This window comes from Poecilia reticulata, chromosome 1, assembly GCF_904066995.2.
Source record: "Poecilia reticulata chromosome 1, P_reticulata-male-v2, whole genome shotgun sequence".
NCBI classification, from domain to species: Eukaryota; Metazoa; Chordata; class Actinopteri; order Cyprinodontiformes; family Poeciliidae; genus Poecilia; species Poecilia reticulata.
Window position 1 is genome coordinate 27,524,446 of NC_088830.1, and position 19,100 is coordinate 27,543,545.

The following is a 19,100-nucleotide window of genomic DNA, read 5'->3' on the forward strand; positions in this document are numbered from 1 at the left end:
TGTGTTTTTGCAGTGAAATTGGCTTCATTCTGAGAACAATTAAAGAAAAGGCCAAATAACAGTTTCACTGCAAAAACACAAAAATCTTACCAAGTATTTGTGGTCTAGTTAAACATCTGAGCACATTTGAAATAAGACAAAACAAACTTACAAGTAATATTTGAACTTGTTTTAAATCAATAATTCTTTAATATTGTCGAAGAACTACTGATTTCACCGTCACATTATTTCACTTAAACTGGTGAGATATTTGCCTCTGTATTTTTCTCTGTATTTTTGAATAAAATTGTTTTTCATTCAGTTTCTTACAGACTTTTAACTCAAAATGAATTAGAACCCGATATTCAAACCTTCAGTTTCACTGAAGAAAATAATTATTTATTTTAATAATAGAACAAACAAACAACCAGAGTGAACTCTTTATTTGGAGAAAAATCTTTGAAATCACTCAATTTTTCAAAGTCAATGAATTCATCAAGAACAACATCTAAGTTCTAGGAAAAAGTTAAAATCATGCCATTAGTCTTTTTATACATAAAGATGTAGCTGTAAGATGACAGTTTTTTTCTACTTTTTTTGTTTATAAAATGACTTTTTCTGACATATTTCACCTCTGTTAAAGAAATATTCATGTAGAAAAACAGTTGTCGTCCCTCTCAACAAAGCAAAAATACAGAAATAAAAGGCGTAATAATAATACACTACGTTACAATGCGCTGACATGGCTTCAAAGCACACATATTACACTACTGTACAAGGGTTTCCCCCCCACAGACACAATGCAACAAAAGCACATCCACTGCTGAGGATAGATCAAACCTGTGAAACAGCTTAACACTGCTTATTTACTGAACCCTGACCACAGTGTGGCGTTGGCAACTGGCAAATGAGGTAAATGTTTCTAAAAAAAAGCACCAAAAGTTTGGCTTAAAATGTGCTTAAAATGTAGATATTTATATTTTTATATATATATATATATAGCTTATACAGAACGGCAAATTGAAAGAATTTCAGTCCAGCTTCTCCAAACGGTTTTCCTTTTTGTTTATTTGATTTTTTTTTTCCTTTCAGATACACAAGACTGGAGAAACAAAGCACTGAATCTGCAGTTTTGGTTGAGAAGCCGCTGAATTCATACCGCCAGTTCTGCTCTGAGTAAAGTAAGCAGCATTCTTTCATGTCTGAGTGGGACATTAAATATCAATGTTTAGAGTGAAATCCAAGCAGAAAAAAGGAAAAAAAAAAAGTTACAGATTTGTCTTACATGGATTCACTTTTACATAAAAATCTTAATTAAAGGGAATATTTATTTTTTTTAAAACATTATATAATTTGCTTGGAAAGTTCTCAAGCACAAAGTTTGTCACTTGTTGAGAATATCTACATAAATGTCAGTAAGAATAGTTCCTACACTGTAAAGACACAAAATCTTACCAAGTATTTTTGGTCTATTTTTTAGTGCAAATATCTTATTACGCTTGAAATCAGACAAAACTACCTCACAAGGAACTTTTCAGCAACATAGAGGAGCTTGTTTTAAGTAAATAATCTCCTAATTTTTATTTTAAAATATACTTGTTTCACTGGCAGATTATTTAACTTATAATATTTTCCCCATATTAAGTAATTATTAACTTAGAACAGGCTAATTTATCTTGTTCAAAAGTTATCTATAAGTTAATTTTGTCTTATTTCAAGTGTACTAACTTACAAATAAGTTTTCAACAAGATAGGTGAGCTTGTCTTAAGTAAATAATTCATTAATATTAATTTTTTTAAATCGTACTAGTTCCACTGGCAGATTATTTCACTTATAATGGGGCATTTTCCCCATCTTTTATTAATATTAATTAGTTATTTACTTAAAACAAGCTTTTCAGTGAGATCTAGCAGCTTATTTTAAGTCAATAACTTAAAATTGAAGAAAAAGTACTACCGTAATTTCCAGACTATCCGGCGCATTTAAAAGCCTTTAATTTGATTAGAAAACGACAGTGCGCCTTTATCTGGAGTAAAACAGCCCCTCTAGTGAATTAGTATGGATTAATTTTGGCTGTTTTTTAGTGACCTCGAAGCGATTTTGTGCTCACGGTGTTATGTCGAAATGTTTTGGCTACACTACTTTACGGCTACCGTAGTCAGGAGCGTCGCGGAGTAATACGTACCGTGCTTTCACCGACTAACTGTCAAGTTTTGGAGTTGAGAACACGAGAAATCTGTATCCGTCCGCTGCTGCCGTCGAAGCGGGTGGTGTGGTGGTGGGTATATTGATCTGGTGGTGCTGGAGGTGTGACGAAAACTACCGTAAGAGGTAAGAGCTGGGCGGAGGGTTAGGTTTAACCCTAAAGTCAGTTACGTTGACTACGTAATTACGTCATCGCGTCGTAATTACTCCAATACGGGAGCAAACAGGACAGCTATCTCAGTTTTGTTTTGCTTAATGCGCCGTATAGACCAGTGCGCTACATTATGAAAAAATATAGTATTCATTCCAGTGCGCCCTATAGTGCGAAAACTACGGTAATTCTATTGTATATTAAAGAATAATTTACTTAAAGCTCATATTTTCTGCTGAAAAGATACTTGTGAGTTAGTTTTGTCTTATTTCAAGCGTAATAAGAGTTTTGCATTAAACGTAGAGCCAAAATTCTTGATAAGATTTTATGTTTTTGTTGTGTACAAAGCTTAACCTGCGCATCATAAAATGTTTTTATTAAGAAACATCAAGGGAAAGTGAGCGAAAAACTGGGAATCTAAGGGTCTTTTAAAGATCACCTTCAATGCATTAAAAAATAATAAAAAAAACAACCTTAGGCCAAATACTTCAAGGGGACACGGATATCTAGAGCTAAGCGATGTGCAAACTTAATTGTGCATAGAGATCAAATTGTAATAAATAGTAATGTGGTACTAGCATTATGACATGTTTTGTCAAAACATGTATGGGTGATTGTACATTTTTATTTAAAATTCAACTTTCCTAAAACATTAAAAAGTTTTTTTTGTTTATTTTTCTTTTACATATATAGTGCTGTTGGAAAAGCTTTTATTCATTTTTTTTTAAAACAATCATTTCCCATGAATTGTTAGCCAGAGTCTCCGAAGACAAACACAGCCAAACACTCGACAAAAAAACCAAAACAAAATAAACCTGATAAGAATCGCAGATTTTTCAATTATTACTCCAAGTTGAAAATCCTCTAAAAGTTTTCTTTTTTTTTAAATTGCTCTACACCAAAGAATCACATGAGCAACAAGCAAACTGGGTTTTATAATAAGCAAGAATCTTTACATAGAAGAACGTTCGAAGCGTTCAGAAAGAAGAAGAAGAAGAAGAAAGGAAAGGCAAATGGCTCTATTTTAGCTTTAGTTTTCACCGTTTCTTCGTTTGATGTAGCTTAAAGATGCGAAGCATAATGCCTGTCTTTGGACCACTGAGGTAATTGTTGGTGTGTGTGTGTAAAACATGCTGAAATGTTTCCTTAAACAATGTAAAAGAGAAACTAGTGTTCCTCTGAGCTTTTCAGAGGCTCCGTCTTAATTCGAGGTATATGATGCTGGGGCTGACTGCTGGCGCCTGTGGAAAATCTTACAAAGCATTCAGACAGATCAAGGTGAATTTCATTCACTCTGCTGTGCTGCGTCTTACAGTGTAACCCCCCCACTAATCCCACCCACCCACTTCAATGATTTCCTGTAGTCTCACTGCTTCATCTGCATCAACACATCCCTAAAAAAGCACCATGTGTCGCCCTGGTTTGTTCCTGAATAATCCCAGGTTCCATTCACCTTCAACTCAGTTCCTTCAGGAGTCACTTTTTATTATTTACATATTTATATACATGTTTTATGCGTGGAGTAATAGTGTTACAGGTGGGATGGGCGGTTATTTCACCACTTTGCCGTTTCGCCTTACAGTTTTGGTCGCTTCCTACCTGAATGTTTTCGGTACAAACACAGCTTTCCTCCATACAAAGAATGAAGTTATTAATAAATATAACCAGTAAATTATCATTTAGATTTTCTATTGTCTGTTTTGTTTTGTACCCCCGTAGGGGAGTGTGCTTATTTGATGCCGATGCTGAGCTGGCCCAAGGCACAAGTGAACTAAGCCACTGCATAGGGCCTCCAGGCCAGGAGGGGGCCCCAGAAAAAGTAAAATAAATGAGTACAGAGAAGAGAACGTTCTGCGTTGGCTTGTAAACACCAACTTTCCTTACTAGCTGCATTTCCATTTACCTTAAAATTGCGAAAATTGGAATTATGAAAGTAAAGTTGCTTAATGGAAACATGCTAATTAAAAAAAAAAAAAAGAAAAAGTTTTTCGCTAGGATGAAGTGGTTTTTCAGCTGCACCACAATTTGTGTTTTTCCACAAAACTGCAATTGAAAGACTTTTTTTCGCATTACACGGGTCACATGATGAACAACCGGATGTTAACTTGTGGAAACGACAAAGACGACAACAGGAAGTGGCTGGATGATGATGTAGCATTTATTAGTCGCGTGCTAAATTAAAATGAGCTCAATAATTTCCATTTGCCTGATTTATAATTTTTCTCTTTTCTCTATTTTTACCAAAAAACGGATGACAAAATTCTTCAGTCTGGTGTTTTGGTCTCAACTAATCCCTTTTTTAAAGAAAACTTTTGTTTAGAGAGACTTTATAATTCATTTTATTTGTTGTTTCGTTTATTTATTTTTGACATTTAAAATGTCTTCCAGTTCATTTTAATTTAAATTTTCATTAAAATTTAAAGTGCATTGATCTCTGAGAATGTCTTCTTGCATTATTATTTCATTACCATTATATTACTTGAAAATGGTCTCAAAACAATATTATCGCTTTTCGCAATAACTTCTGGACAATTTATCATCCAGCTAAATTTATTGTGACAGATCTACTAATATGTTTTTTGTAATGATTTATCATGCAAACAAACTTTTTCAAGTGTGATTTTAATTTCGTTTCCATTCCAAATGCGTGTTAAACTTTGTTGATAATCCATTTCAGTCAAAACCACAACTTCGCAGTAGCTGTTTACATTTAATAAGAAACAAAATTAAAATCAATGTAAAAATGTTTGTTAAATCCTTAGAAAAAAACAACGTGCCATATTCCTCCTGTGACTTCCTGCCGTCTTCTTCATGGTTTCCACCAGTAGTAATATCCGGTTGTTCATGTGACTCGAGTGATGCCAAAAAGTGAAATAACCCAATTTTGATTTGACTGAAAAAAAACCACTTTATCAAAGCGCCAACATTTTTAATTAAAAATTTGTTTTTTTCGAAGCTGCCGTGTTTCCATTAAGCAGATTTATTTTCAAAATATCAAATTGGCAGTTTTGTCAATTTAGATGCAGCTAGTAGCTCTTTCAAGTTCATATAAAGCTGCTGCACATATTTTAAAGATATAGCTGCTTAATCATGTGAACAGATCTTCAAATTCATTGTCAACTCACAAGTTAACACTTCAGTAGTGCACAGATGATTAAGTCTGAACATTTTATCTGAGATGTTAGTGATGCCGAGGTGATAAATCAAATTTTCTGCTTCAATAAATATTACCCATAATCATAAAAGAAATAAAATTATCTGAAACTATTAAGTAAAGGGATATGAAATAGCTTCTTTATGGGTATGAAATCGAAACAGGAATTTTAAAGTTTACACATGTTTAAAATGATATTAATTGCTTTCATTTAAAAATTAACTATATTACTATTAATGCTGCTCCTACATGTAATATATGGCTGTTTTATTATTCTAGCTAATGTAAGGAAGGTGCAATAAGCTTACATTGTGTCGTTTATCATCTATGTTAGCTTCCCTGGTCGCTAGCCTGCACAAGGCTGTTTATTTTACCAACAGACATCTAGCTGCTTGTTGCATATATTAGCTTCTAAAACAGTGTTATCCAAACAGAAAAACTAATTTGTGTATGGGAGTTTCATTACCTTTTCTAGAATATGATTAGAAAAAGACTTCTTAGATTAGAAAAGAACAAACTTTAAGGAGTTTTTGTGATGGTGAGCTTTTAAAAACATAGCACCCGCTCATTCCCAGTCAGTTTATGTAATTCATTCAACTCCGCCACCAAAGTAACAAAATAACAATCCTAACAGTTTATATTTCACTTGAAACATCCAACTGGTCCAGTTCAGGGTTTGCTCACCGACTAGAAATGGCTTAAAACAGATAGAAGAGACCCGATCCTGAATGAAACCCATCGAAGGTGAATGGAACTCATAATCTCTCTGGACTTTATGAAACAGGGTTTCTGCACTATTCTACAAAAATGTTTTTAATTCGATACTTTTTGAAGCGCTGTCCATACGTGTGTTGGATTTACCACTTTGCTCTTAGCAATACATCACAACACAGGAAACAAATAAAAAAATTAAAATAAAATATAATAAATCAGGCTACAACTATTATTATAGCTTTCTGGGAACTGAACATCTTTTTCTCCTAAACCCTCAAACCCTGACTGAAGGTGGAGTTAAGCTAATGCAATAAGACATGTAAGCCTGAAGGCCAGGGGTGTCCAATGTGAGGCCCGGGGGCCATTTGTGGCCCTTGGACTGACTTTGTGCGGCCCCCAACTGCAGTTCAAATATGATTGAAATTTGACCTGTAGATGCAGACGGAGACTTTTAATTTGTAACCAAGGTGAAAAATAGTTTCCCACACAGGAAAATGTAAAGTACAACACAAAGTATTTGTGTTTTTAGAACCAAGTTTTAACAAAAGGTAAAACCAAGAGACTTTTACTGAAAAGCCAACTTTGCCGCACCCAAAATGATCTTTTATTCTTTCTTAAACTTGGCTAAAAATAGCAAACGGTTTGAAACAAAGTAACCCAGATTCTGTTCTTATTACTGAAAATTTATTAAATCGATCCCAAAGAAACTGAAAACTGGATTTCTTTCTTTTAATACGGTAAACATCCAAATTCTATTAAGGAGTATTAGGGCCTTTGGAGAAGAAAAAAAGTAGTAGATTTCTGCCAAAAAACCTTAAAACATTTGAGGGTAATCTCAGAAATGTTCTAGAAAAAACAAGAAAATTTGCTAAAAAAATAAAATAAAATAAAACTTTTAGATTAATATCAGGAACTTTCTACAAAATTTCTTAAATTCAAATGTCAACACTTTTCTTTTGAAAATGTTAAAGTTTTCTAGAAAATGTCAACAACATTTCTGAGTTTTTGGCAAAAATGTGATCCTTTTTTTTTTCTATCTACAAATGTCCTGATACTGCCAAGTTTTGGATCTATAATATGTAAAGGTGACTTTATTTGACTGATTTTAGGTTGGGTGTTTTTGACCTTTTGAATCTATATTTTCGGCCTACGTGGCAATGCGTTTGGACACCCCTGCTGTAAGCGCTGTTACCATCAAATAAAACAAAAAAAAACAATTAAAAGTGTTAAGCGTTGGTTTGAGGAATGAGTTAACTAATCTCCTCCTCCTCTCTCCTGAATTTCCCTCTCTCGTTTCCTCCTGTATTTAGGTGGAGGAAGCTCCATGGCTGGACATGCTCGGCATGCTGCCAACCATAGCGGCTGAGCCAGCCATACCTGAGGTTCCTCCCATACCTGGAGGACTGTGCTTGGTAGGTGAGGTCATGTTGGCTCCACGCCCCTGGCCCGGGCCGAGGGTCTGCGGGGCGTGGTGGGCGTGCTGCAAGGCGTGGCGGTCCAGCAAGGTGCGGTGGGTGAATGCCCGGTGGCAAACATTGCACTGGAAGGTGCGCTCTGCACGGTGGGTGCGCATGTGCACGTTGAGGGAGCTTTTCTGCGTGAAGCGTTTGCCGCACATGGTGCACTGGAAGGCCCGGACGCCAGTGTGCACCACCATGTGTTTGAGGAGGTAGTCCCGCAGGGAGAAGGAGCGCCAGCAGATGGAGCACTGATGAGGTTTTTGACCTAAAAGACAAACAAAATAAACGTTTACTCAGTTCAAAAGGAATGCATGTGTGAATTAGCAGAGTTGGGTAGTAATTAGTTACTACGTCTGTCACAGTAACAAATTCTGCTGGACGATAAATTGTCCCAGACGTTATCGCAATAAATGATAATATTGTTCTTTGAGACCATTTTCATGTAATATAGTGGTACTTAAAACTGGGACAAACTTCCAGAAAACTGTAAAACAGCTGAAACACTGAGTTCCTGTAAATCCATACTAAAAACCCAGCTGTTCAGTTTCATTTGTGCCAGAATAAATTAAACACTAATCAACATTTTTGATGGGAAAATGACAAAAAACGTAATGTTTTAATTGTTGTTTTTTGTGTTTTTATGATGAAGCACTTTGATGAAATGTGCTGTACAAATACAATTTGATAACAATAACGCAAGAACATATTTAGCAACATTTATTTGAATGGGTGTTCATAAGACTGAAGTAACACCTGCTATGAACATGAAGAAGTCTTCATGAATGTTTATGACTGCTGTCATGGCGTGTAATTTTGTAAATAATGACACTTTTATTGCAAAGTTTCACTAAAGGCTGCATTAAAATTACATTAAAAGTGTCAACTTTGCATTATTCTGTAGATTTTTAATACAAAGTTACATTAAAACTGTCATTATTTACCGAATGATATATCATGACAACAATCATAACCATTGATGACGACTCCTTTGTGGTAGTCACAGCTGTTATGTTATGTTCATGTCAGTTTTATGCAACCCCTTCAAATAAAGTGTTACTACAGATTCTGAAAGATCAACAAACCTCTAACGAACATTTTACACTGGAAGTGGAAGACATTTTAAATATCCTAAATAAATAAATAAAATGACAGAAACAACAATTAAACTGAATTATGAAGTCTGTAAACAAAACTGTCCTTCAAAAACAGGTCTAGTTGAGACTGAAAACTTTTGTCATCCAGTTTTGATAGAAATAGAGAGAAAAGAGAAAAACAATAAATTGTACAAATGGAAATTATTGAGCTTGTTTTAGTTATCATGCAATAAATTGATTTAGTGTTTTTGTGTACATTATTTGAAATCAATCAAAGGGTTCTAGGACTAAGTCAGATTACTGTGAAATCAAAAGTTTTTTCAGTTTTCCACTTTGTGCATTTTAATTTGTCAAACTTTTGGGACAATTTATCATCCAGCAAAGTTTGGTTTTAGTACAGAACTCACCCGAGTGGATAAACATGTGCTTGCTGTAGTTCTTCCTGGATCGCAAAGATTTGCCACAGTGCGTGCAGTCGAACGAGGTCTCAGATCCCTGGGAGGAAGGAGAGGGTCCTGCCGAACAGGAGGACGCTGAAGAAGTGGGGACGGGGGTCATCGGCGCTGGGGGCGGAGCCTGTTGGGACGGCTCACTTCCGGCCATGTTGTCCATCCCTCCCATGGGTCCTCCCACGTAGAACGGGGGAGGCTGTGAGTGGCTCACTGGGTACTGGAAAAGAAGCTATGGAGGAATATGGAGGATCATCGTAAGACAGGGATTACGGCTGAAAAACCTGTCACGATATAAGCATTTCATATCGATAATTATTATTTTATCGTTTTAAATATATGACACACTGATAGTGACGTGACTTTTCCCTCTTCTACCCACTGTTGTCACTCCTTGCCCATTGTTCTTATACATTTTTAAGCAGTTATGAGGCACGGTGGCGAAACCTTAAACTGCTGCTGTGCCAGTCACTCAACTGTTCTGTTGTTGCTAGGTAACCAAAGAGTGAGTGAGTTGCTAGGCAACTAAAGAGTGAGTGAGTTGCTAGGTAACTAAAGAGTGCGTGAATCAGTTGATTCCACCACCTAGCTCAGCTGGCCATGAGAGGCTGAGTGCCTATAGCCTTTCCTTTGCCTACATCTCCCAGAATGCCTTCTGGTTCTGGATCAGATTTCAGTACATATATTGAATATTGATAATGATCATATGTCTATCTCAGTATATATTGTTATTTGATTTACTGTCTAACACGAGTAATAGTTCAGCACAAACTATTAGCTTTGGTCTCTAGAGACAAACATCTACAGCAGAGGTGTTCAAAGTGCGGCACGGGGACAATTTACAGCCGTCTGAAGGACTCTGAGGGGTCGCCCTGAGCTCATCTCTAGGATTTAATGCAGATCAACGCTTTTAAACGTTATAGGCAAACTTTTTTTTTTTTTACAGATAAATCAGGATCCGAGTAACTTTATTGATCCCCAAGGTTAGAATGTTTATTTGGTGACAAGCTCGACTAGCTACTCACATCCAAAGTCTTATATCTTCAACCAGATTTGTACAACTTTCAAACTTTAGTAAGATTTTCTTCAGTCATATTTGTCTTTGCAGTATTGCGAGTGTGTGACACGAGGCACTGACCTGGTTGTTGATGGACTGCGAGGATGGAGGCGGAGTCAGCGGCTTGTTGACCCTTCCTCTGGGGTTAAACGCCATGGCTTGAGGAGGTTCACTCTGAGGCCAGAAACTCTCTGAGAAAACCCCGTGGTCATCGTAGAAATCCTAAAATCCATACAAAAAGGCCACATAAATTATCCAAAAAACATACAGATGAATATATAAAAATCAAACATTTAATGGTTTTCATAGTTTAGCTTCAGCTCCTGGATTAAAACAGATCTACTGTATTTAAGGATTTCATTTAAGGGCGTCAAAGTAAAAGGGGTCGAATGCAAATTAACTCAGGTTCTGATGATTAATTGAAGGATTCAATACATAAAAATAAAAACAATTCTTTGCCCCAATTCTTCATTTGTTTCTATGTTACGCTGTCTCATGATTTCAGCCGTTTCAAGGGGAAGATTATTGCAGTTGCACAAAATGAAGTTTTTCATTATGAAGATAATGGGCTTAAAAAACAAAAAAACAAAACAAACATAAAATGTTATACTGTTAGGTCTCCATCAAAAAAGAAATTATTAGATATTCCATAATAAAATATAATCTCCCTCATAATAAAAATAAAATAATAAAAAAAATAATCAGAACACCAAGTAGAGAACATATTTGCAGATTTGATATTTAACTGCATAAAAAAAATGCAATAATGATGAAGAACATAATTCAACTTTAGTTATGGTTCTTATCATATTCCAATCTAATTGTAATAAATATTCAAAATATACACCAAGTAAAATTTTTATTTACCAATAATTAAATTTTAAAATGTAGGAAAAGAAATGACACTTCATTATAATTTCTGATAAATTTATTATTGTCATTTTTGTTCTTAAAATAACCAAATTTCCACTAAACTTCATATTTTGGTCCGTCTGATTATGTCATTTTAAATATTAAGTGATTGATAATTTGATCAGTTACCCAGTACTTGAATAAACTTTTTACCAAATACTTTTTAACTCTTATTTGGAGTAATTTCTTGGATGGTTACTTATTACTTTTACTTGAGTGAAAATATGTTGAAGTAGTGCTGTTCTGACTTGAGTACAATTATTGTACTCACCTCTGCATATTACACAATAATTAGAAATAAAAAACCCAAACAGGTTTTTTTGTCAACTGATACCTTTTTTCTGTTTATGGCAATAAAAACTGACACGAACGAAGGAGAAAATCAGCCCGTCAAGACTCGTCTCCCACACAATATGAATGCAAATCGTGTTGATGAACCCTGCTTTTTCTCTTTCTAATTATCATTTCTAATTATGCATGTTAATCTAATTATCATCCCATTTACAATCTGTGCAGTTAATCATATCTATTGCCTTTGGCACCAACTGATTACAAAAAAGAAAGTAAAAAAAAAAAGATTTTATTAAGATGTTAATATTTCGTTTATTCCACTTCCCATCTGATGCAAGATTACAGCCGTTTTCAAAGACTGAACCAGGTAAAGATGGCAGAAGGTCCGTCCGGCTGGTACAAACAATCCATGGACAAAGTCAGGTATAAGACGACTAAAACTGCAAATGTACCACGTATGCAAGGGAACAAATGATTCACTGCACAAAAAAAAACTAAAAATCTTGCCACGCATTTCTGGTCTAGTTTCTAGAGAAAATATCTTAGTACATTTTAAATAAGACAAAACTAACTTTTCAGCAAGAAATATAAACTTATTCTAAGTAAATATTTCCTTAATTTTGATGAAAATTTACAGGCAGATTATTTCACTTATAGGAAGACATTTTTCCCATGTTATAAGTGAAATAATCTGCAAGTGGAACCAGTACCTTTTCACCAATAATAAGGAATTGTTGACTTAAAACAAGTACCAATTTCTTGCTCTAATGTAACTTGCAAGTTAGTTTTGTCTTATTCCAAGTGTAGATATTCGCAGTACAACCAAGACCAAAAATCCTCGGTAAGACTTGGTGTTTTTTGCATTCCAAGCATCAACGTTTGCACCGTTGGCAAAGAAAAAAAAACCTTCAATGCTTTCCATTCAAAGTCACAAACGCATACCGATCAAACTGGATGATTTTCAGCCTAACTGAAACAGACTAAACTAAAACATATGATTTTTTACCTTTCCTGCTCTATCCACAGTTTTCACTCCACTACATTGTTTTTTATTTTTAAGAATGAGGCACAGTGGCGCAACCTCAATCTGCGCCAGTTACTCTACAGGTTGTTGCTAGGTAACCAAAGAATGAGTGAGTTGCTAGGTAACCAAAGAATGAGCGAGTCAGTTGATTCCACCAACTTTTCTTCAGTGAATATATTCTAAATATTGAATATTCTATCAGATGTATTATCTACTGACATTGATCACATGTCTATCATGACATATGTTGTTATTGATTTATTGTCAATAACAAGAACTGAGGTGTCAAACTCCAGTTCTCCAGAGTCTGCATGTGTTTTGGTCCAACACACCTGAATCAAATCACTGAATTAGCTCCTCGATATGCAAACAAATGCTCTTGAGTCCTGCTAATGACCTAATTATTTGATGCGATGGCTGCAATTAACTATTATTTTAGTAATCAATTATTCTGACCATCGGATAAAAAAGTGGCATATTCCACAGATTTTTTATTTAACTACTTCAGTCTTTTTTATACAATATAAAATATACAACTAAAAATAGAAATAATTAAATGAATTTTTTAAATAAAAAAACAAACATGTTTGTTGCTTAAAGTACAGTAATGTAACATTCTGTTAGTGAATTTGATCCAGGTGAAGCTGAAACTATTACACTTCAGAAATTTTGAGTAAACAAAAGTTGTTGTTTTTTAACTTATAATTTTTATATTTCGTTGTTACATAATACAGAACAAAAAAGAACATATGTTTAAAATTAATAAAATCAGAACACAGTGACAACTTATTTTATTACAATCTTATGGTGTTTAGTTCCTGCAAAGGTTTCTAATCTAATCCATATTAGATTAGCTATTAGATTTAATCTAAGATCTAATCCTCAATCAGAAGCTTCTTCAGATTCGCTGTAATACAGACCAGAGCTTTCCTGCCAACAGCCATCACCATCTACAGTAACACTTTGAAAAATTTGAATGAATGAGTTACAATGAGTTTATTTGAGTCTGTCTGATTAATTATCTACTAATTTAGTAATCAATTTGATTAATTGTTTCAGCCTCATTTGATTCAGGTTTCTTGAGGCAGAGACGCATCTAAAAGTTTCAGGACATCGACCCTCGAGGACTGGAAGTCATAAAATGAGGTAGAACAGGTTTTTTTCCTATCTTTCAAACTGCTACTTATTAACAACGCTATTCCCCAATTTGAGATGCAAAAAACTGCCTTCCTTCTATGTACTAATAAGCCACAACTTCCTTTTCTTGATAAGACATCATACTGGCTCATTTGCATAAAAAAAACATTTAAAGGAGCCCTAAAAGATCTTAACCTATGAGGATTGTAGTTCAAGTAGCATAGAGATGAGTCAGAATGAACTTTGCTTTCCACCACGTCCGGTCTTGTAAAGAGAAAAGAAAAACTGCTGAAAAAAAAGAAGTAATCTGTGAAGATGTGCCAGTTTGTGCACTTTACTTCATTTCTAATTAAGACTTGGTGCAGTGCTTCACAGAAAACTGAAGGCAAAGCTGGAACCTTTTGACAGAGTGGCAGATCTTCTTTGTGTAGGCTGCAGTGTTCGGCACCATGCACCATAAATAAGAAGATTCTTGGAAAAAAAATAATACAAAAGCCCTTTTTATGTATACATTTTCTGCAAAAATCCATGCTCCATATTTTAAATGCAGAAGCAATAACCTCCTTCATGTAGCAGATGTTGAATTATTAATAAAATTCTCAAATTTTAGCCTTCAACGGCTGCTTCTCCTCATTAAAAATCAGCATACCTGTCCGAAGCTGGCCATGGAGTCCTGGGCGCCCTCCTGCTCTTGGGCCCGCCTCCCATCCTCCAGGGAATAGACGGTCCCATCCGAGTCCTGCACGCCTTCATCTTTAACCACGACTCCCTCTCCTCCCAGCACCTGAAAACAGGAAGGTCCACGTCAATCCATGCAACAACTGACGACAGAGCTAAAAAAAAAAAAAAAAAAGGCAGCAGAAAAAAAAAAAAAAGTCAGTAAGGACAGTGGCACTGTCCAGGCTGCAAGCGGCTCCTAATGAGCACCAGGCACTTACAGCTAATATGCAGAAGTCCATAGATTACCAAGGCTGCTGCTACTGGAGTTGAGACAATAGATACAATTGTGCAAAGTGGAGAAACATCTCTGCGATATACGCCAATGCAGTGCGAGAAGAGGGAAAAGCATATAAAGAAAGCAAAGGAAAACGTTGCAGCTCTGCATGCCTGAAAGCTGTAACCATAGCAACCCTTTCCCTTATCCCCCTACCTGGAGTCTTAGCGGCTGCCTCTGCTTGCGGCTGTGGCTCGCCCCCCTGTCTCTGTCTCCGTCTCTTCCCCGCTCCCTCCCGTCCAGGTCCTCCTCCTCGCTGTAGCGGTCCATCCCCACCAGGTCGTCGGAGAGGTCGGCGGCGTTGCCACGGAGGCTGTCCCTGCCGACGCTGTCCACGCTGCCCACCCCGGAGCTGCAGCCTGCAGACAGGCTTCCCGTGCTACTGGTGCCGGCTCCGTTGGCGGTCTGCGCCAGCAGGTCTCGCAGCTTGTACCGGACGTCCTGAGTGCAGCTGGAGGTCTGCTTCATGAGGACCGGGCCGGCACCGGGGGGCATCCCATCTCCGCCGCACATCGAGCCGGGCCCCATCTCCCCCAGCGCCATCAGGCTAACAGTGCTACTTTGATCCATGGGGCCTGGCCCACTGTCACTGACACTGGAGCCCCCCAAACCCCCGGCCATGTTGCTAGCCCCACATTCTGTCATGAAATTAGAGAAGTTTGCATAACCTCCAACCCCGCCTGCGCTACCAACAGAGCAGCTCCCACTGCTGCCGCTCTCCCTCCCTTTGCCCAGGCCACGCTCTTCCTGTTTTGGGAGAACTCCAGCAAGCATCCCTCCTCCGGCTCCTGTCCCTGCAGCTGCTGCTGCGGCTGCAGCTGCAGCTGCACTCGCCGCCTCCGCCGCCGCCTTCCTCTGAGAGATGATCTGGGTGCACTCATCAATGACCGTCTTGATCTGCAGGATGCTGGCAGCTGTCAGGATGCAGAGGGCCTGCGACTGCAGCACCACCAGGGAGCCGCTGTACATGAAATCTACGAGCTGCTTCACGGTTTCCGCAGGTACCAGCGGCGGCACGGAGATCTCCGAGTGACCCAGCAGGAGCTTGTCCTGGAAAAACGGGCTGCCGGCCGCCAGGACACAGGCATGGGCTCGCAAGGAGGCGTCGTGTATCCGGACGGTCACGTCGCAGAAGAGGCCCTCGCGCCGCTGCGTCCGCAGGGCCTCCAGCACCGACTGGCTGGAGTTGTGCAGGTGGATGTAGTGCACGGTTTCCGTGCCGGACACCATGGCCGGGGGCGGAGAGTCGCAGGGGACCGGGTGGGGGTGGGAGTGTGGATGGGGGAGGGGGGTCAGGTGCCTCGGGTTTTGCGTCAGCTTGAGGTGTGAGGAGGACGGAAAGGGAAATGGATGCGGTGCGCGGGGCCACAGAGCGGCGGCCGCTTCGGCTCAAAACGTCATGAGTGCGATGGAGGATCTGGGCGGTGAAGCGCAGGAGGAGCTGCGTCTGTCAACGTGAAGTCAGGCGGTCGTTCCAAACAGCTTCACTTTCATCTGGAAAATCTATTGAAACACAGTCAACATTTACATTAATGCATGAAGAGTATGACCGTTTGCATTTCATAAACAGGAAAAAATGATCTGCATCTTTGCCTAACTTTATTTTTTTGTTACTTATACGAATTATTGTCATTTTCGCCCTTAAAATACAAACATTTCAACTTAACTTCATATTTTGGTCCATCTCATTATGCAGTTTTTAAATATTAAATGATAAATTTTTTGATAATGTACTCAGTACTTGAGTAGACTTTTTATCAAATACTTTTTTACTCTTACTTTAGTCATTTCTTGGACGGCTACTTTCTACTTTTACTTCAGTAAAAATATGTTGAATTTTTCCTGAATATGCTACTTTTACTCGAGTACAATTTTTGGGTTCTCTACCCACAAAAGGCCTCATAAATCCACTAGTGAGGTAAAAAAAAAAATGTGTGACTCATTGAGCTCCAGACTTTAATGACACATAAAAACATACATTTTAAATACATCAAACAGTTAAAATAAAAAACAAAACAAAAATCCAAACAAGTACTCGTATATGTCTGCTTTTCTGTCTGGTTACTGTGGATACGCCTGAAGGTTGAAAAGGTGAGCACCTGAGCGGCTACGGGTTAATCATCAAATTAGTCGCGTGCATCCTCGCGAACACCTGTTTTGGACAAATGACAGCACGTGCGATGCGCGAGTCCGGCGGCTCTTCGGGTCAGCATACTTGGCGGTTCCGCACAGCGGGTGGCCGGTGCCGAAACGCAAAGACGGGGGGGAAAGGAAAAAAAAAAACATAAAAAACGACCGTTAGCTGTGAAAAGAAAAGCTCGAGGACCGAGGTAGTAGTTTGTATCAAATGGCAAGCCGTCGTTGATGCAGTCTGTTGAGGTTTTGTCTGTTGGAAATGTTAATAATTGCCAACCGTCAGCGCCTGAAGTGAGCAAACAGGTTATCGGTAACGGGCTAACACTGGCTAGCGCTAGCTGTTGACATTAGCCGTGTAGTTCTGGCACGGAAATTTGCAGAAAATCTACACGCAAACCGCGATTTTGCAGTTTTTATAACACAAATCGAAGCATTAGACGTATTACTACAAATGGCACCTTACCTAGTATCACCAAACTGCCTACTGAAGGTTGCTCCCACGCTTTAACCAATGCTAACCAAGCTAGACTATTAGCCCAAAGACACAACTAGTAAAGTTAGCCTGCCGACGGCTAACGCAGCCTGCCTTCTCCAATGTTTGAAGCGCGTCAACACTACACTGGAGTTGAATATATTCCAGGTGTCATTGCGCGTCGTTAAATCCCAGCTACTCACCGGGGAAATGGACGGTGACAGTTCGGTCGGCGCGTGTTAGTTTGGTGTCAGATGGATGCAGCAGGAAGCCCTCATGTAACGCACCCAGTCTGGTTGGAGCTCAAACAAACACCAATGCACTCACTCACACACACACATTCAGCTTCACACAGGCAGACGCATAGAGACACAGAAAATGAGTTTTCTTTTGAACAACGTCAACTAAACCACAGCTGTAGGTGTTTCTATGCAATCAAAGAAACAACAAGCATACCGTCTTTCTGCACAAAGTGGGACAAATACCTTTTTTTTCTCTTTTTTTTTTTTTACAAACCCTCACACTTTAAGATAAGAATGCCTGGAAATGCAAAGAAACACCTATACACCCACACACCTTCAAGTAAGCATACCTGAAAGACGAGAAAAACGTGTAGGGTTTGTATACTTAAGTTTATTTAAGACTTTAAACTGGGGTTTACATACAGCAAAGATTTGTTTAAGTAGAAGAGTATAAATTTACACAAAACTAAAAATACAAAAACAAGTAGAACATTCAATACTCTAAGGACAAATTTACAGCATACAGTAATTTTTTAATAACTTGTGTAATTATTAAAAATAGTATACTGTAATTAAAAAAAGTGCAACTGAGTAGAACAAATAAATTGTACACAATGTGCATGTAGTGAATAAAAAACAACAGACTGCAAGAAGTGAGGATAAAACGGCAAAGAGGGATGTGCAAATAATAACAGGAATGTTTTTTGAAAAGTGAAAAACTGTATAAATAGCAGCAGGGATGTTAACACTCATTGAGATTTATGATAACCTTAGAGACAAAACACAGCAGGTTCACAGAACCAGTAAAACAAAAGTGTTAATTGTAAGTTGGTCTTTTTATTTCAAACAGAAGCAAAAATTATTGCAGTTGCTATAAGTTTCTAACTTATTTTAATTTTATGAAGTAGTAATTTTGAAGCATTTATTCTTTAGGATTTTATGTATTTTTGATGTAGGGCTCTTTGGAGAATAACCAGCTGACGTTAATTAAGACAGGTTATTTTTTATGCTGATTTGGAAATAACAGGTATGTTACAGAATGTAAGACATGGATCAAGTCAATCATGAATGTTTTTCCTCATGTGACACAATATTTTATTAATTTACTGTAATGTTTTTGTCTTTTCTACTGCTTGTTTAGAAGAATTAAAATGATAAAGTACCTTTGTGTGCATCCATCCATTTTCTTTGCACCCTTGTCCCTCGGTGGGATCAGGAGGGTTGCTGATGCCCACCTCCAGCAAACATTCTGGGTGAGAGGCGGGGTCACCCTGGACAAGTTGCCAGTCTGTCGCAGGGCAACATAGAGACACACAACCATGGACACACACACTCACACTCACACCTAGGGGCAATTTGGAGAGGCCAATTAACCTGACGGTCATGTTTTTGGACTGTGGGAGGAAACTGGAGTACCCGGAGAAAACCCACGCATGCACAGGGAGAACATGCAAACTCCATGCAGAAAGACCGGGGCTGGGAATTGAATCCAGAACCTTCTTGCTGCAAAGCAACAGCTCTACCAACTGCGCCACTTTGCAGCCCGCCTTTATGTGCATTAAATTACAAAAAATATTGGTTAGTGTGATAGAAATAGAAAACTCTTATCCCTTTAAAATTTTGGATTT

The 19,100-nt window shown here is 37.9% G+C and overlaps 1 protein-coding gene across 2 annotated transcripts; it reads right to left on the minus strand.

The window, feature by feature from the left end:
* Positions 1-407: 407 nt before the first annotated feature.
* Positions 408-17,704, minus strand: zbtb45 (zinc finger and BTB domain containing 45). Of its 2 annotated transcripts, none has more exons than XM_008418451.3 (6): positions 17,434-17,704; positions 14,779-16,125; positions 14,278-14,412; positions 10,346-10,486; positions 9,166-9,439; positions 408-7,929 (listed from the first exon to the last, which is right to left on the minus strand). In XM_008418451.3, the coding sequence occupies exons 2-6, from the start codon at positions 15,850-15,852 to the stop codon at positions 7,511-7,513; spliced, it is 2,043 nt and encodes a 680-aa protein (XP_008416673.1). In that variant the 5' UTR covers positions 15,853-16,125; positions 17,434-17,704; the 3' UTR covers positions 408-7,510. The 2 variants fall into 2 exon arrangements, with proteins under 2 accessions (XP_008416673.1, XP_081466693.1); XM_081610567.1 differs by lacking the exon at positions 17,434-17,704 and adding an exon at positions 17,222-17,420.
* Positions 17,705-19,100: the final 1,396 nt, after the last annotated feature.

What these genes read in the sequence shown, in the direction of transcription:
- zbtb45 (XM_008418451.3), bottom strand. Translation starts at nt 15,852, where the DNA reads ATGGTGTCCGGCACGGAAACCGTGCACTACATCCACCTGCACAACTCC. An exon ending in CCATGGCCAGCTTCGGACAG is followed by an intron (nt 10,487 to 14,277) that starts GTATGCTGATTT and finishes TATGGATTTTAG; the next exon opens with GATTTCTACGATGACCACGG. An exon ending in CGCAGTCCATCAACAACCAG is followed by an intron (nt 9,440 to 10,345) that starts GTCAGTGCCTCG and finishes ATTCCTCCATAG; the next exon opens with CTTCTTTTCCAGTACCCAGT.